Source organism: Rattus rattus, chromosome 6, assembly GCF_011064425.1.
Source record: "Rattus rattus isolate New Zealand chromosome 6, Rrattus_CSIRO_v1, whole genome shotgun sequence".
In the NCBI taxonomy this organism is placed as follows: domain Eukaryota; kingdom Metazoa; phylum Chordata; class Mammalia; order Rodentia; family Muridae; genus Rattus; species Rattus rattus.
The window spans coordinates 101,943,736-101,967,809 of NC_046159.1; the positions used below are offsets into that span (position 1 = coordinate 101,943,736).

The following is a 24,074-nucleotide window of genomic DNA, read 5'->3' on the forward strand; positions in this document are numbered from 1 at the left end:
AAAAGAGAAAGTAACTTCCAACTACTGCTTACAAAACACTTTGGAAGTCTATTTACTTTCTATCCTTTATCGAATCTCTCAAAATAAAATCTTCGAAAGCAGCAGACAACAAAACTCCTTCTCCTGGTTCCTTTGTCCCCAACGGAGGGGATAGAGAGGGAACTCATTACGGTAAAAAGCCCGGAACGCACAAGATTCGAAACAGACGGCAGCCAATCTGCAATCAATCATCAAAGAAAATCCCATCACTTCATCTCCACCTCTCCCTCCCCCTTTCTAGCTCGCATAACCCGGGTGTACACGAGCTGATCCGGTATGCACCCGGACAAAGCTTCGCGAAGGCAGCGGGGAGCTGCTAACTCGCCACAACCGTCAGAGCTCCGCAAAAAGTGAGGGACCGCTGAGTCGCTCGACCGGCACTGGCCCTTTTCACCCCTCCACAGCCTCGTGACAGCGGGTCGCGCCCGCCACCTCGCGGGCCCCTCTCACCTTGGGTGGCGAATGGCGAAGGACCACCGGCCGGGGAGCCCGGGGCGGGGGCGGGGACAGGAGCGGGTGGAGGGGTCTCTGCCGAGCCCAGCGCGGGCGCCGTCAGCATGAGATAGCGCTGGGGTGCGGGCAAGCAGCGCTGGCAGAACGAGTGCAGGCAGGGCAGCAGCTTGGGCACCCGGCTCTGGATGTTCTGGTGGCACACGGCGCAAGTGTCCAACAGGTTGAGCCGGGACACCTCGCCGCCGCTTTCCGAGTCCGGGCCCTGCCGGCTCTCGGCCTCATTCTCCCCGCTCGGCGCCGCCGCTGCGGGGGCCCCGGCCGGAGCCGCCGCCGCCGCTGCCTTCTCCACAGCCACCTCCATTGTCCTGCGGCCGCCGCCGGGAAAGCGGGAGCGCGCTCACCGCCCGCCGCCCCCGACGACCTCCGCTGCTGCCGCCGCCTCCCGCTTCTCTTCCGAGGCCGCGCGTATTCGCGGAGGGAGCGCAGGGAGGAAGCCACTTCCCGAGTGGCGCGGCCGGAAGACGCGGAGCTGTCAACGGGGACCGGTTCCCGCACCGCGACGCCGCCGCGCGGGCCGCCAGGCAAACCGCCACCGAGACGCTCGATTCCACCCAGCGCGCCCGCCCGCGCCTAGCAGCCTTTCTCTCGGGCCCCTTGGACCACCGTGGGCCCCGCCCCCACCTCCCTCTCCCAGCAACCGCGGCGACTGCGAGCTGAGTGCCATCCAATGACCGCCGCGCCTGCCCAGGGGGCGGGGCCTGCGGGAGCCCGCGAGGCTCGGACGGCCCCCGCGGGAGGTTGGGAGTGGGCGGGGCTAGCCCCGCTCCGGACGCCGAGGACCGCGGCCATTGATTGGCTGTCTCTGTGTGTGTCTCTCTTCTGAAGATTGTAAAGGAATCGTTTGTAAAGCAGCCAGAGTAGACATCGGGTTCCGCCCGCCGCTGTGGCCCCGCCCAAGGGGCGGGGCTCTACCTAGTCTGCCCAACCTGATTAATTAAGAAACTGCTTGGAAAGCTGCTTTTACTACTTAAAGACTTGAATGGTGAAAGGAGTAAGATCTTGGGAGGGCCAAGAGAGGATGAAGTAAGTTACATGCAACAGAGAAAAGATTCAAAACCTCGTTGTATGAGCCCACATTGTGTGAGAGGGGAGTGTGCAGGCAGCTTGAATTTTTTTTTTTTTTTTTTTTTGGCGGCCTGAATTTATTTCTGTGATGAATGAATGGGAGTGATGAGTGATGTATAGGGGAAGAGATTACAAATTTGTCGGAACTTTAAAAGATCTCAATGGGAAAAGGTGAAATTAATTTTGCTTAAGTGAATAAAAGCAGTTAATATTTTGAGGACTAAATAAACGATCTGCAAGTGTCTTAAGTACGTGAATATTAAATTCTTAAAAAAAAAAAAGCCAGAGTTGGTGGGCACACACCTATACTTCTAATACTCTGGAGACAAAGGCAGGAGAATCACTACAAATTCAAGATTATTCTTGGTTATAGTCAATGTTAAACCCCGTCTCAAAAAGGGGAGGAGGAAACTGAAAAAGAAAAAAAAAAAAAAAAAGAAAGAAAAGAAAAAACCTCAAATCTGGTGTTAAGAGTTTCAGTATTATATTACATGTCATCCTCCCGAGCTTGTTACCGGAAATTCTGGGGAGTCCCATGGGAGTTGCCACCTGTTACTAGGGAAATCAGAGTTCCCTCCTGAGGTTCTTAGTCTCATTAATAAAAGAATTTAAGAAGAAACTCAAAAGGAAGCTTGAGGAAAATTTATTAGAGTTGAAAAGAAAGGATACAAAACAAAGCACCTGTGCAGGCAGGCTTAAACCGTGGCAGCTGTCCAGAAGAAGATGGAGAAGTGGGAGAGAGGCCAGGCCATTTGTGTTAGACAGACATAGAGGTCAGCTCCATGGGTTACAAGCAGCCTCGTGGCCAGGAGGGAAGCTTTAGAGAATGAGGGAGGAAAACCCAAACTACCAGAGAAAGTATATTAGGCCAGCACCCAAAAGAACTGAGAAGACAAAGAGAAGGTTGAGTGTTTCTGGGACAGTAGACAGAAATCATGGAGAAGCTCATCGGGAATCTGAAACGACTGCGATAGTGGCCAGGAATTTTGGGAAGAGAAAGTCTGCCTGTTTCATTAAAGGGTAGGTTATTCCTCCTTTAGCATGGCTTTAGGTGAACCTACCTTTTTAAGGGATGGTCCCTTATCCAGGTGATTGGCAGACCCAGTTGGACTAAGGTTTATGGCTCTACCTCAGAGATAGATTTCATTGGTTTTTGGTTAGTAGGCAGCATCTTTCCCTTAATGGATCTTTAGTAAGAATAACGGAAATTACATTTTCAGTCAAAAGCATAAAAAGTCAGGCGCAGTGGTACATACCTTTTATTCCAGCCCATGAGAGGCAGAGGCAGGCAGATCTCTGAATTCAAGGCCAGCCTGATCTACAGAGTCAGGAAGCCAGGGCTACACAGAGAAACTTTGTCTTTAAAAACAACAAAAAGCTGGGTAAAACTTTGTAGAGGTTGAAGAATACCTTGAGAGGAGACGAGCTTTTGTACACACAGGACTAAAGTCCATGTGCTGTAGTTCCCAAAGACTTGAGGAGAAAGGCCACTGAACTAAATCATCATGACCAAATTTATTAAAGCAAGCAAGCAATTAATTAAAGCAAACTTTTTTATTTATGTACATAGGCTGTCTCCCCCCCAAGGTGGGGTTCAAGAAGTCTGCCTTGGACATGAGGATGACAAGGTTTTTATAGGTCAGGGGTAGGTGGTTTCCAGATTCGGGAAAGTAAGCAGGGTTACAGGAGTAGAATTTAACAAGGCAATCATAACAGCTTTCCGAGACAGAGGTAGGGTTAATAGGTTTCCAGTATCAGGTTCTGCCACTTAGTCTTCAATGGCTGTTAATTTTGTACAGACCACCCTCCCAGCCTGTAGCTGGTCTTCTCTACTTTGTGGGTTCTTCTTTCTCCCAACCTTCCTCCCCAGTTTCACCCCCTAACACTAGATAGGAGAAACAAGGATAGAGGAGAGAGGAATTAGGAAAACCCCCGAGTCTAATTTCTTTCCTTTTGTTTCTTCTTTGACCACGGCTACTAGTGAATGGCAACCAACTACTATGTAGTGAGCCATATTGGATTTGGGCCTGGCCGCTTTGTAACTGTATGGCCACAGTTAAAGTCATGGGATTGTTGGACAGAGGCCTCTCCCATGTATTTACGGCATAGGAAGAAAAGACCAAGTAGTAACACCCGGTGTCTCCACTGCATGACCTCTGCTGAGCCGGGCTGCTGCAAGTGGAACCGACACACCTGGACCACACCTGGGTGGTGGTCAATGTACTTCTGCCTTTTGCTTCCTCAGCCTTTATCCTTGAGATTTAGGCTGGTCTTCTGGGATTTCTCCCTAATTAATTCAGGTCTCGTAGTCAGTCTTTTGTCACCGAAGTCATGAGCCAGGTAGTCACGAGCCAGGGTTTCCCACTGTGCTTCCCAGATATTTTCTACCTGGAGACTTGGGTATATAAGTGGTGAATAAAGCTACAGGAGACTCTTCTGCTCTCCTCCTTCCTCTCACTCTCTCTGACTCTCTTCTGCTCTTCCTCTTCCTCTCTCTTCCTCTCTCTCTCTCTCTCTCTCTCTCTCTCTCTCTCTCTCTCTCTCTTCTCTCTCTCTTCTCTCTTCCTCTCCTCGCTTGACACGATAACCTGTGTGTGTGTGTGTGTGTGTGTGTGTGTGTGTGTGTGTGTGTGTGTGTTGTGTTTCATCCAGCGAGGCTTTGCCCGATTCTCGGTACTGCACGTCGGTGCTGGCGCCGACACTAAATGACCAACAGTCAGCTCCACTTCACACAGGTCCTCAAGTTTACGTACCCTCTGAGAAGTTCCCAGAATTCCAAACAGCACACAATCGCAGAAGCTGTCTGCAGCTGACAAAACCGAATCATGGTCAGCTGCTGCAGACAGTCCAAAGCAGCAGCACATCCCTATAGCTGGGGTCCAAACGAAAGCGCATTCTTATGAATTTTTGTGTTTTTTAAAGAAACCAAAATTTCTGGATTCTTACTACACCAGTCTTTGTAACATGTTTTTGTATCTTTGGGGATTCAGTCTTGGACCAAAATTACATACACAGAGAGAGGAGGAAGGAGGGAGAGGGGGACAGGAGGGGAGGGGGAGGGAGGGAATGTCTTGGGCGTTAGAGAGATGGTTCAGCAGTTAAGAGTGCTTGCAGCCCTTCTAGAGGACCCAAGTTCAGTTTCTAGCACACATATAGAGACTTATAACCGCCTATAACTCCAGAGCCAAGGGATCCAACTCCTTCTCCTTCTTCTGACTTCCACAAGCACATATATTCACATGTTCATGCACGCGCGTGCACACACGCGCGCACACACACACACACACACAAACACACACACAATTAAAAATAAAAGTATAATCTAAACAAAAAGTGCCTTTACTAACACTCCCAACAATATATCATGACAACTATGTAGTATCTACAATGTTCCAGCAACTTGCCTGCGGTGCTTTGGAATAAACATATCTTAATCTACAAACATTAAACACAAAGAGCGAGACTGGGTCCGGTGTGAGCTTTCAAACCTCAAACCCATCCTCAATGACATACCTTGTTGGGAGCTATGCCCTTAAAACCCTCCATTATTGATGTTAATATTATAGTTAGAGGTAAGTGTGACTGCGTTCATTAAGAGGTCAGGATGATGGAAAATCTCCAGCCAGCTGCGGAAGGCTAATACAAATCTGGTGGTCAGGATGCCTAATGATATGACAAACTCGTTTCTGACATCCTGTTGACATCAGCCGAATACTTGACCACAAGAGCACTGTGTCCTTGGCCTGCGTAGATGTTTCCCACTTTCCCATTCCCTCTGTTACCTCTGCTGTGGTATAAAGTCAGCCTTGGAGAAAAAGTAAAATTTGTCGCCTTGATCAGACTCCTGTCTTGGCGTCCTTCTTCTTGTCTCTTGTCCTCCATTCTCTCCTAGGTGGTCCCCAACCTCTGCTGACTGCCCTGTGGGCCAGGGCAATACCTTCTAATCCTCCTGAAGCAGTCTACCGATTGGGAAACCAAACATTCAATATATGAGCTTATGGGGGATATTTCATTCAAATTACCATAACCTATATGTGTTATATGGACTATCTGTGTGCCTGATGCCTGAGGTCATCAGAAGAGATGGTCAGATCCCCTAGAACTGAAGTTAGGGATGGTTTTGAACCTGTGAGTTCAAAACTGCTTTTGACAACTGAGTGGTCTCTCCAGCCATATAATACAATTTGATATTGCTTAACTTACCCTTGATTGAGGATGTAGCTCCTTTGGGACAGTGTTTGCCTAGTCCGGGAAGCTGACCTATCATACCTATGATCCCAACACTTCAGAGTTGGGCGACAGAAGGGTCAGAAGTTCAAGGCCAGACTCCTCAGATAATCAGTTTCAAGGAAAATTATCTTCTGTATTTTTAGCCTTCTGTTCTGGCTTAGAAATAAAATCTCCTTCACAGTCTCATGTAATGAAGCCTTGGTCCCCAGCTGGTGATACTATTTTGGGAGGTGGTAGAAATTTTAGGATGTAGGACCTACTTGGAGGAAGTAGGTCATTGAGAGCATGCCCTGAAAAGATAAATCCTGTCACCAGCTCCTTCCTCTGTCTCTCTCTGTTTCCTGTTTCTTACAGAGGGTGCAGTCTTGTTCACCTTCCTCTACAACAGGGTTCTGCCTTATAATGTACCTTGGGATAATGGAGCTATCTGGCCATGCACTGAAACCTCTGAAATCATGAGCAAAAATAAATCTTTCCTGCCTTTGGTTTTCCCAGGTACTTATCAAAGAAACAAAAGATCTAACTAATACACCCTCTTAATATTACATAAAATAGCATATTTTTCACTTTGTTTAAGTATGAATGGCTTATGTCTTTTAAGTATAGATTTATCATTTTGATTTCTTTTATCTAAATCATGTTATTTCCTTATGTTGGGGTCCAGGAGTCACCCCACAAACCACATGAACACCAATCACATGAACACCCTAAGACTGATTGGTCAGGACTGTAGCTCAGAACTTAGGGACTGAGGCTCCAATCCTGAATGCTTTTTCTATGCAGGAAGTGGTCAGAACAGTTCATATTGACCTTTAATTTGATGGGTCCTACATGAAGCTTATAGTTGTGAAGCTTCTTAAGATTAACAAACCTCATAACATACCAAAATCATAACAGAGTATGTGGTCAGCATGACCTTGCTCTGAGTCAAGTTATTCTCTGTGTCACTGACTGGCAGGCATTTTACAGCAACTATGTGAAATAGTTGGCATGTGGTCTGGAAAGATGGCTCAGTGGTTAAGAGCACTGATTGCTCTTCCAGAGGTCCTGAGTTCAATTCCCAGCAACCACATGATGGCTCACAACCATCTGTAATGAGATCTGAAGCCCTCTTCTGATGTGTCTGAAGACAGCTACAGTGTACTCATAAACATAAAATAAATAAATGCTATTAAAACGAAGAATAACTAGCTGGATACAGTTATGCTGGGGGGTGGGGGAGGCCTTAACACCTTATCTGACTGTTATTCTCTGTTGTAGAATACTTCTTCCACACACATGGCATCCCTATTGTCCTCTTGAATTTTCAGCAGCTGTGATTACCTGTCATGAGACCTGCACAAGATTGGGCCCATCCATAGTCAGTCATTCAGAAGGGGAGGGGCTCACAAGGCTGCACCCCTCTCTGAGGACATGTAGACTGTAGCTAGTTTCTGGGTACAGAGACATTGTCTTCAGTGGCATAGCTACTCGGAAGTTGTCTGTGCCTTTTTAAGTAGCCCCTGGCCCATGTTCTCGTACATAACCCCAGTTAAATTCATTGGTTTGCCGAGCTGTGCTTGAGTAAAACATTTTCCTTTGTTTCTGTTCTTGATGTGCGGTCTGTAGTGAATAGATATTTATCTCTCTCCTCGGTGAAAAGTTCACATAATATCCTCCTTGTAAGTATTGTTCCAAATGCATTTCATAAAGATTCATACTGCTTGTGGATGATCCTTCCTTAGTTATAGCACTCAGTGTCTTGTTCTAGAATTTTCTGGTTTTCCCTACTGAAAGCTTTTTCCAGCTTCATCGATATCTGCTATCTGATCTTCCTTGTTAATACCATGTTCCCATACTCATTCGAAACTATGCTTAATTGGAGGAGTTCCCATTTTCTATTTTCTAACCTGAATCTTAATAATGCCTTTGAAAATGTAAGGGTATCAGCAAAGAGAGCAAGAGTATTCAAGGTTGGTGAGGATTTCTCATCCCACCCCTCAAAAGATAAGTCTTGAACTCCCAGGGAGGTTTTGTTTTGGTTCGGTTTTGGTTTTTGGTTTTTGTTTGTTTGGAGGGTTGGTTTTTCAAGACAGGGTTTCTCTGTGTAGCCCTGGCTTTCCTGGAACTCACTGTGTAGACCAGGCTGGCCTCAAACTCAGAGATTTGCCTGTCTCTGCCTCTCACGTGCGGTGATTAAAGGAATGTACTACCACACTAGGCAAGAGTTGAAGTTTATTTAAAGGCAATTTTAACTTAAAATTTAAGCCCAGGCCTTGAAAAACAGAGCACTACTGGCAAGTATTCAGAACTATTGGCTTCTCAAAAAATACTTCATTGTCTTTATTATAACTACATGTACCATTTTGGTAATTTTTGAAGTTATTCTATTCAAGAGTCACTAAGGGATTTGCAGGGTAGTTCCACAGATGTAACCTGACAGGATTACAGTTGATAGAGTTGGGATGGAGAGTTTAATATACTTGTCTGTTCTTCTGGAGGACCTGGGTTTCATTTTCAGCACCTACTTAGCAGCTTACAATTGTCTGTAACTCTAGTTTCAGGGAATCCAGTGTTAATCCCCTTGAATGAGAATAAGGATCCCCAACTCTTTTTCCAGATTGAATTAAGCAAGCTTTACTCTGCGAATAACAAAGCCAGTTTGATGGCTGTCTCCTCCAAATGCAGGACTCAGGAGATCAGCCCTGAACAAGGGGGAGGTAAGGTTTTTATAGCCCCAAACAAAAAGGTTGGGGAAATTCCAATAAGGAACTTGGGAAGCAAAATACAGAAACAGATAAGGTTATTTGGCAGAACATCTTGTGGTTTAGTGAGGGGTGGAGCTCAAGGAATTGTAGGAGTGTGAGTCAAATCCATAGAGTGAGGTGCACCATAAAAGGCCAAGGAAAGCACACCCTAGCCCCAAGCTGAAGACCAGAGCCAAGGCAAAAGCACACCCTAACCTGACTTCACCTCAAGATAGAGGCAAGGTCAATAAAAACAAACAAAAAGAAAAAAAAAAAAACCAAAAAACCCCACCAACCACTGAGCTTGAATATCAGGCTATAGAATTCCACCAATCTCTGAGCTTGCCCCAAGATCAGGACACATAATTCCTCAAATCCCAGGCCATCCTGGAAAGCTCTGCCCCACAAGAAACCCTATAAAACCCTGTCTTCTGCTCAGTTTTCTGCTGCTTCTCACCAGAGCAGAGGTAGCGATCCTCCTGCGTTTTCCCCTTCCAATACATCTCTTGTGTGAGATTTGATATGCAGTGTAACTTCGTGTATTCCTTGGTTTCCACTTGCCAGGATACCTTTCCCTTCAGAGCTGTAGCACTTACTTGTGGACCATGTCAAATTCCAGGAAAGGATCAAGGCACTGACAAACTTAAATTTTAAGCAAATGGAAATGGAGTTATTCTTTGACCTGGCAGACAAGTGCACAGACATACATACAGGCAAAACACCTTGCACTGAAAGAGCGAACCCCTAAACGGGGAGCGGCGTCTCTCGCTCCGATCTCGGGGTGGGGTGCCCCAAATCCACACCCTTGATGTAACAGCAAGAGGTAAAAGATCCCAGGTCGATTTCCAATCCCGGGTCGAATATCTCAACAAAATCGACCCGAGCCTCCAAACTATATAGGGAGGTTGATTCAATTAAATTTCTGACTATAGGTGATTGGCTCATTTAAACATGGCAGTGAGATTACAGCACAGCAGGAAGTGCGTATTGACTGGGCGTGCAGGATTTTTTGGAGCTAAAGGCGTATCAGGTTTGAAGGACATCTGGTTGAAGTGTGACTCTGAGTAAGCTGGGGGAGGTGCCCTTCTGCCAGATGGTTTGGGTCAGTCCTGATAACTCAGGCTGGTTCCTGCATTCTTTTCTTTATCTTTATGGCCTGTTAGTCCTAGCGGCAGGGCGGGGCTGCCTGGACTTGCTTTTCACAGTGTTTAGTCCTGAGTCTGAATTTTCTTTTAACTTCATATTTTTAAACCTTAAATCTGTATAATTTTCCTTTCAGCACATAAAATAGTAATAATAATAAACAAAATTTATAATTGATACAATAAAACTTGGATCATAGGAGTGCAGGAAATTAGGGTATCTTCCCTGTAAGTAAAGTTGTATTTGTGAGATTCCCTGAAGATAATCAGTGTGGAAGCCTAATTTGTCTCTAATTTTGGTGGGTTTTGTTTTATTTGTTTTGAAACAAGAACTCCTTGAGAAGACCCGGCTGATCTCAAAACTGACAGAGATCCACCTCCTTTACCTCCCAAGTGCTAGGATTAAAGGCATGCCCCACTACATCTGCCTGTATTTTTTTTTTTAAATATTGTTGATTAGTATGTGTGGGTGAGGATATGAATGTGTTTGCTATGGTGCTTGTTTGGTACCCAGAGGGTAACCTGTGGATTAGATTCTCTCTATCATTAAGTGAGTTCTAGCTATCAAACCCAGTTTCACCAGGCACATGTGGCCAACACTTGTACCATTTAAGTCATCTGGCCTATCAGCCTTACTGGCTTCCAAAGACTTGTGGGTACCAAGACTTAAGTGAATTTCCTTTCCTCCTTTCCCTTTTCTTTTGCCTTTCTTTCTCCCCACCCCACCCCTGCTCCTTTCCTCCTCTTCCCCCTCTTATTCTTTTTTTCCCTTCTCTTTTTCTCTCCATATGAGTGTATATAATATGTATCTCTCTCTATAATATGACTCTCATGTAATCCATCCTAGCTTCCAACTCATTGCATGCTGAAAGTGACCTTGAGCTCCCAATTTTCCTGCCTCTATATCCAATATACTGAGATGATGCATGTGTCATCTTGCTGGCTTGTTTTAGACTGTGCTATGTGGAAGAGCAAGTGCTATTTGTGTAGCTGCTGTAGGAGGGGACCACTGGACCTGAAAGATCCCCAAAGGGAGACCCTCACTCAAGTCTCGGGAAGTTGCGGATCCCAGACACACGAGAGACCCATCTTGATGCAATAAGCAGAGGCGAGGTTTATTGCAGAGCTCCGGGTTGACGCGTATCCCACGCAGGAGACAGAGGAATTGACCCTGAGCGGCTGGGAGAAGGGCTATTTAAAGGAAGAAACCACAAGCCCCAGGAGATGAGGGGACGTCAAAAGGAAATACCAAAAATGTCACAAGGGGAAACTCTCAAAGTCACAGGATTGTTCTTAAGACTCTAGGGTTTAAATCAGGGGAAAGGTCAAGCCCTCATTCTCCTGAGAACAGATCTTGATTCCTGTCCTTTAGGGTAAATGTTTGTCAGAGTTGACGAAGCATCTGCATCTGATACACATCTGGTTAGGCTTCGGCCCCGGTTTCCTGGAATACTATCTGCAGGACACAATGGCTGGAACATTATCTGTAGGGCACAATGGGGCTTGAACAAACATCACAGGGGTAGAACAGAACCCGTTACTCATTTACTCACGTCCGGTGACATCCGGATCAGTGACAGCACCAGTCCTCCTGTAGTTTTAACCATCTGTCTTCCTGAGTCAGATCCTGCTGCTGAGTTTTGAGCTAGTTTAAAACTCTATCTCTCAGACCAATGCTTCTGGTTTCTCATGACCTTTCCCTGTATAGCGTCTTCTCCTGATATGAAGTTCCATTCGTTTGATGTAATAAATTATACTTAAGTGAGTCACTAACAGTTTCTTCTGTAACTTGTGTTCTCATAAGAAGCTCATTTGAACTGAAGGTGATCTTCTGGGCCCCCAACCCAAGGGCAATTAAACTCTCTAGATAGATTGTAATTTATTGGATTCTAGAGCTACCTATTCTCCTCTGTATTCCTTTCAACATTTCTCAAATTTCATAGATGACAAACTAGAATTTCCCTCTTGGTTTAGTCTTCTTGTCCTCTGTTCCACCATAAGCATTTGGTTTGATTAACTCTAATCTCCTCAAGTAGTTTTTTCTTCGGAGTCATACCTTCATGTGGAGAATTCATGACATAAGATTAAAATGATCTTTCCATTCTCTTATCACCTGTTTTCTTCCCAGATAGTTTATGGTTTCAGAACATTGCTTGTAGATGAAAAAAAATTCACTGAATTGCTAAAGTGGCAGAAGTGAGGGAGGGGGGCATATCTAGTCCTTTTTTGAAGACACAGTAATAGATTGAAGCAAGGCCTGTTAGTACTTTATGTCTTTCTGCAATGTTAGAATTTATTGAATAGCAATGGATTCATCAGGTATAGCGACAGTTTGACAGATAGTCCCACTTTCCTTGGTAACCAAGGCTGAGGTGAACTGCTCCTTTTCTTTCAGTCTTTAATACTATTATTAACTCCCACGACACGTACTACACATCACACAGGTATCTGTGTGTGTGTGGGGGGGGCGGTTGGGGGAATGTTACAGAAGTGTTCAAAGGGTTAAGAAGCTAGATCAGAGTTCGAGAGGCTTCAGAGGCCTGAGAGGCAGAAAACCTGATATAGTACAGTCTCCGTGAGAGCTGAGATAACCAACCACTTGAGAAGCCGTTACTGTTATGAGTCAGGCATGCTTTGGGCCACAGCAGAAAAGCTGCAGAACTGAGTCTGGCTACTGGGTAAAAGATCAATACTGGGTCCAGGTAAAGAAATGGATGGAGAGACAGACAAATGGCAATTCAAATAAGCTATGACAACAGTGGGTGCCAATCCAATCCAAAGGCCCCAGGACAATCAGGAGTTCTCTCTGTGTAGGTTCTTCATGCATGGATGCATGCATATTTGAAAGTCTTAGATTGTAGGTCATTGGGTTTGATGGCTATTCTTCATTGTCAACTTGACTATATCTGGAATGAACTACGATTCAGAAATGGAGAGATTTTCTGCTTGGTTTAAAGTCGGTGAATCCACTTCTAGTCCAGACCTTGGAGATAGGAAGATAATACCTCTGATCCAGATCTGAAGGCACAAAGACAATATGACTTTGATTTGGATCTTGAGGTGAGTAGGAAGAGGCTTTTGATTTAGATTAATCTGGACCATACCTTCTGCTAGAAGTCTCTGTAAAGATATGGAAGACTATGTTTGTTGGTTTTGTTTGACTATGGAGCCGGCTTGCTCTTGCCTGCCTGGCACTTATTCCTTTACTGGCATTGAAGTCTACTTCTTTAGGATTCCAGCATGTGTGGAAGACCAGCTGAGACACCCAGCCTTATGAGCAAATACTAGATTCTTGAACTTTCTGTTCACAATTAGACATTGTTGGATTAGTTGGACTGCAGCCGGTAAGTCGTTCCAATAAATTCCCTTTTTATACATATAGAGAGCTTCATTGTGTAAACTCTGTGACTCTAGAGAGCCCTGACTAGTACAGTGGGAGTCACTGCCATCTTGATGTTAGATGTTTATCCCTGTATGTGATCTAAGTAAAGACTTACATTCCTTCCTTCTTCTGGTATGTCTGAAAAGACCTTGTGTCTGCTTTTCCTGGTTTAATTTTGTTTTATTGTTATTATTTTATTTTATGAATACAGGTGTTTTACCTACAGGTATGTCTGTGCACTATGTATTGCCTACAGAGACCAAAAGAGGGTATGAGATTCCCTGGAACTAGAATTATAGATAGTTGTGGGTGCTGGGAATTGAACTCAAAGTTTTCTAGAAGAATAGCTAGTACTTTTAACTGCTGAGCTATCTGACCCCGCCCCCCAAAATGCAGCCTGATGGTTGTGGTACATGCATTTAATCCTAGCACCAGGGAGGAAGAGGTGGGCAAATATCTGTGAGTTCAAGGCCAGTCTGGTCTTCAAAGTGAGTTCTATGACAGCCAGGGCTACAGAAAGAAACCCTGTCTCAAAACAAACAAAACAAAAGGGAAAGAAAGAGAAAAAGAAGGAAAGAAAAAGGGAATAATGCATCCAGGAGGTAAAGAGGTTGATGGCACTCCCTAGAAAGACAGGGTCTCTCTATATAGCTCTAGTTGTCCTGGAAATTTACTGTGTCACCTGGGCAGGCCTTGAACTCACTCACAGAGCTCCCCCTAGCTTTGCCTACCAAGTTCTAGGATTAAAGGCATGAGCCACGGTAGCCAGCAGGGTCAGATGTTTTGTAGTCCAATCCTATTGGCTATAGAAATTAAAAGTAACATACTCTTTTGTATGTTTACAACACAGTATTATTCACAATAAACGTTCTCCACCATACCTAGGGGCAGCCATGTCCTTTCCTTTCCTCTTTATTTCATTTTTTAAAAATTCACCCACCATCCCTTCCCTTGCTAAAGCAGGTAGCTGAACCTCCAGAAAACACTGCTTCATTTATGATGCATTACAAAGATGAAATCTCAGGACTGCTTAGCTGAACAGGACCGGTCAGCAGTATTATTATGTTCATCTGAGGATCAATTTCAGCTTGCCAGGCTGGTGTCGAGCACCTTTACCTGCTGAAATATCTCACTAGCCCTCTGTTTGTTTTAATTAAATTATGGGTTAAGCTGGGATAGCAATTTCATTAGCTTAATCTATACCCAGTTTAGTTTTCTTTCATATAACATGGCCCAAGGTAAGTCTGAGACTCTACTCAATGATTCAAGGCAAGAGATTCCTTCTAGCATCTTGTCTACCATCCTGTGTACGGGGCCAACTTTGACCAATCATCACCACTTCAGGCAGTCCTGCTCTTATTGTCTGTCACATAAGCAGAGGCTGGAGACTGGCTTTTTTTAAATTGTGACTTGCTCAGAGGAACGGCAATCTGGATCCTGTGGAAAGCCGCGACAGCATTCGCCATTACAAGATGGCGCTGGCTTCCGCTGCGCTAGCCCGACTTCCTTTCAGGAAACTAGCTGTGTGCGCATGTGCAAGAGTATGTTCACGCCAAGTCTTTGCCCACCCCGGGGCGTGCCAGTGAGATCATGGGTAAGCGACCAATCAGGCGTGGACGCGCCGTGCTAGGGTTTTATAAGCAGCGCCTTTCTGGGCCCCGGGTCTCTCCTCCTCAAGATGTAATAAACGCTTTGCTACAGAAGGATCCTGGTGTCCGCGCGTGCGTTCTTGCTGGCGAGACGATAGCGCGCGGCAGGATCCGTCTCCCTGCAATCCTTTTCTTATTAGAATGTTTACCAAGAACCAGAGCAAAGGGAAACAATGTGCAGCTCAGTCTTCTGTGGCCAGGTGGGAGGGAGACTTCAGTGGGTAAAAGTGAGTTTGGTCCCTGAAACCCTTGGTAGGAGAGAACCAGCTCCAGAAAGTTGACCTCTTGCTGTTGGGGGGGGGGTTCCTTTGTGGTGAGCAGATGATACCAGGAAAAGTGGGGTCTCCTCACGGGCGTTCTTAGTCATATTAATCACAGAATCAAGTGGTTAAAGGTATGGTAGCTCATGCCTTTAATCACAGCACTCTGGATGCAGAGTCTGGTGGGACTCTGAGTTTGAGCCTAGCCTTGTCCATAGAGTGTGATCTGGACAGCCAGGGCTACAACAGAGAAACTTTGTCTCCAGAAAAGAAATTAAGGGGGGGGGGAATGGGAGGGACATACTAAAACAAGATTTTATTAAAGTTAAACAAAAGCAAATAAACAAACACCTGAAGGCAAAGAAGCTATACATCTCAGAGGAGAAGAGAAAGAGGGAGACATACCATTTCATGGGAGTCAGCGACATTACAGCAGGTAGGTATCTATGCAAAATATGGTTACTTCTATTGAATCAAGCGATTCTTTTTTAGATGAAATTATATTTGGGATTTGTTGAAAAAGCAGAAGCACACCTATGACTGTGGATAGGAATTTCTTTGAAGATGACAGGGTTTCTATGCTGTTAAGAAGAGGTCTTCCTGGGGGAGAGATAGAAATATAGGGTATGTGATAGAGGTAACCACAGTTTGCTCAGAGCTTCAAAGAACGCAGAATCTGGACTTCAGACAGCACTGGCAAAGTGCATACGTTTTCAGGATGCTTCTGAGTTGGTTATTAAACTGTTGCTAACGTAAAATGGGTCATAGTGGAAATATTTGCATCGTGGAGACTGGCCAACAAGCAAATGAACATTTTGTCACCAGTAAGATGGTTGTTAAATATCTACCAGCACACAACTGCATCCAGGTAAAGAGGACAGGCTCAAAGCACAGTGACCATGCACCCCTTGTGTGCTTGGCATAGGCTCACTGAACTTTGCTCACATGGTTTTTGGTTGGTTAGTTTGGTTCTTCTAGACAGAGTTTATGTAGCCTTGACTGTCTTGGAAATCACTATGTAGACCAGGCTTGGTCTTGAACTCACAAAGGTCTGCCTGCCTCAAGTACTAGGATTAAAAGCATGTTCCAACACCACCCATTGTTCACATGGTTTTTAGTGTTACACACTTAATATGCTTTCCCATTATGAAATCACTCCACAGGGTTAGAGATTAATAAAGGAAAATGTTCTTTGATATTGTGACTTGCTCTGGCTAATGCCCAGAAGGGTGTCAGCATTGAACGGAATGCTGTTTTGTTTTACCAGTTTATATAGACTATCATAGATTCATATATCACATAGGCTGTCATCCTTAAATGTAATTCAGAACCCAACCCCAAGTTATACTTTGAACAATTTAAACAGAGACAGGAGACTGCAGGTGTGGCCACTTAGGCAGATGGGAAATGCACACAGCAAAGATATGGCCAGAATTATGTTTAACCACAATAGTGTTGTTCTTTTCAAATAGTTGCTAGGGTCATCCTATGCCCACCTAGCAGAATTATGGTTTTCTTAGGAAGGGACCTTGGAGGACTTAAATGGTGGGCCAGGATCATGACTTAACAATGGCTGTCATCGCATGCTGCCCATTATAAGGCCTGTCCTCTGATAGAGAGAAGGGCCTAATGGTTGGTTGTAAGTCAGAGTTCTCTTTTATATTTTTTAATGGGATTTTTTTAATGGTCAAGCCTGGTGAATAATTACAAAAGCTGTATACTAGTTAATGATGTATTTTTATTTTATGTGCATTGATGCTTGGCCCACATGTAGATTTGTGTGAGAATGCCAGGTGTAGAAACTGGAGTTGTGAGCTGCCTTGTGGGTGCTAGGAATTGAACCTGGGTCCTTTAGGAAGAATAGGCTGTGCTCTTAATTATTGAGCCATCTTTCCAGCCCCAATCCTAGAAACCTTAAACCTCACTTATCTCTAATAAATCCAGGTAGCACTGTATTCATCTTTGAGTTATTTTGGAGGCAACATTTCTTTAGCTAAATTCTATTTCATGTGACTTAATGTCTCCTAAGCAACTTTAATAGTAAATTCTTTCTAATAGCAATTCTATGGCTTCAAGCTTCTTTTACATCTTTATAATATGCCCTTCACTGCCAACATATTCTTTATGGGTAATAAATATTTGTCACTGTTGTGGTTTGAATGAGATATCTATCCTCCACAGTTGTTCTTAGTTAGTGGCTGTTTGGGAAGGATTAGAATGTGTGCCCTTGATGGAGGAAATTTGTCACTGGGGGCAGATTTAAGGTTTCAAAGATGCATGCCATTTCGAGCCTCTCCTCACCCCCACAAACCTCCTGCTAGCCCTATAAGATGTAATCTCTGAGCTGCTCCTGCCCTTATGCCTTCACCCCGACTCTCTGAACTAGAAACTCAAAAGAAATCCTCCATTCGGCAAATTGCCTTGGTCTTGGTGTTTTATAATGGCAATTGAAAAGCAACTAAGGCAGATAAGGTATTGACTAGCCAGTTCAGTCTGGCTAGTGGCCAGGTTCAGAGACTTTGTGTTTTTTGGTTTGGTTTTGGTTTTGTCAAGGTAGGTTTCTCTGTGTAGCCCTGGTTGCTCTGCAACTTGCTTTATAGACCAAGCTGGCCTCAAACTAAGAGATCTACCTGCCTCTGCCTTCCAAATGTTGGGACTAAATGAAGGTGTATACTACTACACCCAGCTAGGAAGCTCAGGGACTTTCAATACAAGGTCTTGACTAGGAAGAACTGAGGCCTCTGGAACCTGAGAAATTCTGCAGATAGTTCCCCCTCTGCTTAACAACATTGTTTCCCAAACAGTGGTGGTAACTGTGCTTTAAAAACGACTCTTTTTTTTCAGCCAGTCCTATAACCACATTACTCAGAGGTTGAGGCAGTATTCAATTTGAGGCCATTTGGGTTACAAAGTAAAGCCCTGTTATGAACACATGAGAAAAAATAACTTTAATTAATTTAATGGAGAAATATAATAATTTCAACTGATTTTAGGTTGTTAATAACTTAGTATGAGGTAGGTCACTTGCTTAAATGCTTGCCTAGTAGGCCAAAAGCCTCCGGTTTCAATTCTTAGCACCATAAAAACTGGATGTGTAGCACCTTCCTATAATTTCAGTATTTATGACAAGGCAGGATGATCAGAAATTCCAGGTTATCTTCTCATTGTAAGAGTCCAAAAATCACTGAAGGGAGACCCCAGGCACAGACAGTATGCAAAAACAAAGAGGGTTTATTCTGCAGAAACAACAAGCATGTGGGGATCAACCATTCTCCAAAATATGGACCCCAGACAAAGGCATGCAGGCCTTCTTATAGGGAATCTGGGGAACTCCCCAAAGGGATTGGGTAATCTAAAATTTCATTGGTGGGTGCTCCGGGGTCACAGGTTGTCAGAGCTCTGCCTTCCTATGTCATGAGCATTCAATCTTGTGATGAGATAGGGCTGCCCAGCACAGATGGCCCATCTTCAAATAAGACATTTCCCCATTTTTGTTGTTATCGCCAGGCTGTTCTTTGGGAGGGGATTTTATGACCTTGTTCTGGATTTTATGGTTTGTTCCTGGAGCTGGCAACATACATCCTTTTTTCTAAAATCAGTCCTGGTCCTTAAATAGAGACAAATGGGTATATGTTGAACTTTCAGCAACAATAGTGAACTTGTTATATAATTAGTTCCTTTAAATTGAAATAATTTAACTCCTGGAGGGTGACCCAGTAAGATTCAAGAAGTAAAGAAAATGTAAAAGGCTCAACTAGTAAACAAAGCTTACAAGTTTCAGAAAATTATTGAAACACAAGATTTTTTTGTGGTCCCATCCTAAAATTACATAAGCAGTCACAACTACTGAAGAGAGGAGACTCTTGTACTGGTTTTGCCCATAAGCTGTCCAGGAAACCCCAGGGAATAGATATTGTAAGTACTTTCCCCAGACTAGGGTCAGCTTCTTGGTGATGAAGCTGACATTGACTTATCCATGCTTCTTTAAGTAACTCCTCTGTTATTCTTACACCTCTAAAAAGAAAAGTATCCCAATGGAAGTATTGTAACTCTGCTCTGTCAGTGGGGTTTCCCCAATGCAAGTGCTACAGCTCTGAAGGAAATGGCATTTTGGCAGTCAAGGAATACCACGAGTCATACCACACAACAAACCTCACACAAGAGATTTATTGGGAGAGAAAAACCCAGGAGAGTGGCTGCCTCTGCTCAGGAGAGAAGCAGCAGAGAATGGAGTAGAACACAGACTTCATATAGAGTTTCTTGGGGAGATGTGGGGGTGAGGGTAGGGGTGAACTCTCCAGAGTGTCCTGGGATTTGAAGGATTATTTGGCCCGATTTGGGGGCAAGTTCAGATATTGATGAGAATTCTATGGCCTGATCATGAAGCTCAGAGATTGGTGGGATTTCCTGCTCAAGGATTGATATTTTGCTTCTTGGGTTTTTGTTTTGTTTTTTCTTAGCCCTGATCTTGGGGTCAAGTCAGGATCAGGGTGTTCTTCCCCTGAGTTCTTTTATTCTATACCCTTGCACATCCATTTGTAAGCAATTGTTATAAGGAACCCAGAGATGACCCCTCAGAGACAGTTTATAGCCCACTGAAAGTCTCTATTTTACCAAGCTAGGATTACACACAGGTAGGTATTTGGGTCCAAGTGTGGCACCAAGTGTCCAGAGCAAGGAGTTTTTGAAGGTAAAAACCATATCCTGGCATTTCACTGGGCAGCTAGGAGAGGAAGAGCTTCAGGCAAGCAAGTAGCTCAACAGAAGCTAAGATAAGCAGTTAACTGAAGGGAGGATTCTGCTCAAGCAGGCAAGATATAAGCTTGCTAAGATATAAGATAGCTGGTGTATCTTGACTTTGGTTGCCTAGAATAGAGTTGGGTAATAGTTGGCTAATCAAGCCAACTCAAATGAGTAGGCTTTCCCTGCTGAAGACCTATATGTTCTTTGTAAACCTTGTAAACTCTCAAGGCAGGCAAGTTGCCAGCTCCTACCCCTAAAAACTCCCCACCTAAAAATCTCCAGGGGCCATGCCTGCCCCAGGGGCCATGCCTGCCCTAGACTTCCCGAATTGCTTTAATGGCCCTAATGGCTATTTTCTAACATCTGTGATGGCTGTTACCAGCCTTAAGGCAGGAGAGTGATCAGGCCCTGCCTTACAAGAAAAAAAAATTCCATTAATCTCAGAGGTTGCCCTAGGACCAGGCCACATAATTCCTCAAGTCCCAAGCCACCCTGAGCAGCTCTGCCCCCGTCCCCCTCCCCTATGTAAACACTGATTTCTGCTTAGCTCTCTGCTGCCATTCTCCTGAGCAGGTAGCCACCCTCCTGGGTTTTTCCCTTCCAACACATCTCTTATATGAGATTGGATGTACGGTGTGACTTTGTGGTAGTCCTTGGCTTCCAATTGCAGGAATACCTTTCAGAGCAGAGCTATGACACTCCCTGGAGCAGAGCTATAACACTCTGCAAAGCTTTTATGGAGGAAACCTCCCCCTGCCTAGAGCAGAGCTGTAACACTTCTTCTGGGGAAACCTTTCCAGGCAGCCAGAGCAAAACATCTCTAAGGGAAGCTTTTCTCTTCAGAGCTGCGACACTTACAGTAATCTTCCACTGGGCTTTACACCAAGGAGATCAAATTCTAGTCAAGCCCCAAATGGCCTCTGAGAATACAAGATGGGGGAACCTCTGCACTGTCACACAATCCTTCACCCGTGTTCCTATAAGTAACCTCTCTCCCATACTCCTGTAAGCAATTTTTCACCATACCATACCATGCTCCTGTAAGTGATCTCTCACCTATACTCCTATAAGCAGCCCCTCTCCAACAGTCCTCGAAGTAACTCTTTGCCTATATTCCTGTAACCAACCCCTCACTCATAAGTACCCATACTGATGTAACTCCAACAATCTCAGCAGCTTATTAAAATAAACTTAGATGACATTGTGTCTATTATCAATGTCCCCTTGGGTTTGAACAGATATATGTTCATGACTTCTCACAAAAAGTCACATGACTGTTTTTGTTCAGTCTGGACTTCATGAGACTCTGTCTCTAACAACCACCACAAAACTACCACAATTTGGACTGGATATGTTTAGAAGAAAAGAGGTTTATTTCATTTCCCTTCTATGGGTCTAGTGTACAATTGGCCTTGCTAGAAGTCCTGAGTCAGCACTGACCATAACACAGCAAGAACGTTCAGTTTCTGTCTCTTCCTGTAAAACTCAGTCCTGGGGGTTGCACCCCAAAGACTGGACTTAATCTAAATCTTCCAGAGGCCCAACATCTAAACTCAATAGGTAGATTTACTGTCATTATTTCAGAACAGTTATTAAATTCAGTCCCTGGAACATTCTAGGGCAAGGGAAAACACATTCAAATCTGGTGTAAACCACACAAAAATGCTACACTGAACTCTAACCTGGTATGAAGAGAAGGAAGTGTGGTTTTGTTTTGTTTGAGACAAGGTCTTACTCTGTAGCCATTGCTGGCCTGGAACTCTCAGACTTACCTGTGTCTGCCTCCCACATGCTAGGATGAAAGCTGTGTTCTGCCATATTCTGTTCATATGGTTTAAAGAGATAACACTTGCTATTGCCTCTAAGAGTATGTGTCTTGCCAGTTTCTCTCTAGCCTAAGAACTAATTGTATAGGAAGAATATCTCTGCCTATTTTTAGTATTGTAGTAATTAGTATTATAGTGTTGCTTGTGTTAAATTTAAATTCTGGAGACTAGAAATTCTCTAAAAATGGATTTATTGAGTCCTAATAAATGCTAAGAAACTAAAGGGCCAACAATGGGACAAATTCCATAAACAGCGAACAGGACAGCTTGACAGCAGTAGGGGAAAGTCTGTGGATCTAAAAAGAAAGAGACTATTTTACAGTGGAAAACTTAGAGATGACACCCATGTCACTCACATGGCTCCAATAGTAGTTTGGGTACAGGAGAGAGCTCTACTAGGAGGAGCCAGGCTGCTTCATGATAATGGAGATCATAAGGAGAATGTGTCATCGTCTTCTTATTCTTCTTCCACCTGGAGTTTCAGTCAAGAATCTCTAGGGTTGGAGGAGAGGCTGGAGAGAAACTCAGTGGTTAAAAGTGCTCCCTGCCCTGGGTTTGGTCCCCAGCTCTGAAAAAAAACAAAAAAAAAAAAAAAAGTGCTCCCTGTTCTTAGGAAGGACACAGGTAGGTTCCCAGCTCCCGAGCCCTGCAGCTCCCAACCACCTGTAACCACTCCAGGGGTCTGACAAACTCTTCTGGCCTGTTCAGACACCACCACACATGTGGCATATACTCATAAACATATACCGATTTGTAAGGATTTTAAAAAGTAGAATCAGCAGTGGTTTCCTGAGTTCTGCTGTCTTGGTACCTGTATTCATTCTCTCTCTCTCTCTCTCTCTCTCTCTCTCTCTCTCTCTCTCTCTCTCTCTCTCTCTTTTCTTTTCTTTTTTTTTCGGAGCTGGGGACCGAACCCAGAGCCTTGTGCTTGCTAGGGAAGCACTCTACCACTGAGCTAAATCCCCAACCCCCTGTATACCCTCTCTTATTTGTTCTTTGTCCTTTGGCATGTAATAATTTAAACATTACAGCTGAGTATCTTTTTTCCTTTCTTCTTTCCTTCTTTTCTTGAAAGAAGACCTCTTTATGTAACCCTGCCTTTCCTGGAACTTGCTCCTTAGATCAGGCTGGCCTCAGAGGTCTGCCTGCTTCTACCTCTTGGAGTGCTAGGAATAAAGGCCTGTGCCATCACCACCCAGCATTTCTTTCACCTTCTGTCACAGACTTAGGCCCAGAAGCTGAGTTTAGTCATTTTGTTGTTTTGTTTTTTTAATGGAAAAAAAAGGGAGAGAAAGGAAGAAAGGAAGGAAGGAAGGAAGGAAGGAAGGAAGGAAAGAAGGAAGGAAGGGGAAGGAAAGGATATGACTGCTCCTAGATGTGTTGGAGGAGAAAGTTTATTGTAGATAAAAAGGAAGAGCATAGTCAGAGGCAGACACATCTGGAAGAGTCCAGAGTGGCCCTGCCCTGAATTGTGTGGGAAGAGGGGGAGGGGAAGGGAGAAAGGAGGACCAAGTACAACAGCCAGGAGTGCAAAGGTACAAAAGTAGGAACAGGGGTCTGGAGAGATGGCTCAGTGGTTAAGAGCACTGTCTGTTCTTCCAGAGGTCCTGAGTTCAATTCCCAGCACCCACATGGTGGCTCACAACCATCTGTAATGGGATCTGATGCCCTCTTCTGGTGTGTCCGAAGACAGCTACAGTGTACTCATATACATTAAATAAATAAATAAATAAATAAATAAATAAATAAATAAATAAATATTTTTTTAAAAAGAGGGGTAGTTAACCAAAATGTCTGGATTATATAGGGAGGAGCCTCTGGGAGAAGGGAAGTCCAGCTCCTAGACTGGAAGGTTAGGATACAGGATAGGGTATGCAGCCATATCCTGTAATAGGTAGGGACTGAGAGATGCTGGGAGAACTGGAGGCGGGTCTGCTTTGATATGTAAAATAGACACCTCAGGTGCTGGTGCTGGGTTTGAAACAGCGTTTTTGAGACAGGTTCTTGGTACACAACCCAGACTGCCTTTAACCCTCAAGCCTCCTGTCAGCCTCCCAACCCTGAGGACAATAGGTGTGTGCCACCATTGCTAAGCTTGTCATCTGATGACTGTCAGCTTGGTTCAGGGTCTTTACAGTTTGTCTCTGGGACGTCTCCAGTTTCCCCAGTTACAGCTTGATGTTTTACGCTCCTGGAAGAGAAGAATAAAGACAAACCACAGTAATAGACCCAGCAGTCAGGTATTTAATTAATTACAGCCATCGAGGAGACAAGAATATGGTCTTGAGAAAGAATGAGTCTCTTCCTGTATGTCCTCCAGGATGGCTGCTTCCAGGAAAGGGTCACGTTCTTGAAAGTCTATTTCGCCCCAACCCAGTCTGTTATAAATAGATGAATATTATGCAAAAATACATACAGGGGTTTAAAAGGCGAGAAGTTTACTAGAGGAACAATGAACGCTCCACGAATGCTTGCACAGAGGGGAAGTCTTGAAGTTCT

General features: G+C 44.3%; 1 protein-coding gene across 2 annotated transcripts in view; it reads right to left on the reverse strand.

The window, feature by feature from the left end:
* The window catches only part of Trim24 (tripartite motif containing 24), a 118,426-nt gene extending 117,197 nt beyond the window's left edge, over window positions 1–1,229 (reverse strand). Inside the window, exon 1 of one of the 2 annotated variants that reach the window (XM_032906744.1) lies at window positions 490–1,229. In XM_032906744.1, the coding sequence (XP_032762635.1) occupies window positions 490–853 (364 nt within the window). In that variant the 5' untranslated portion in view covers window positions 854–1,229. The remainder of the gene's footprint in view (window positions 1–489) is intronic. The other variant, XM_032906746.1, reaches the window with a different exon arrangement.
* Between the last annotated feature and the right edge of the window lie 22,845 nt (window positions 1,230–24,074).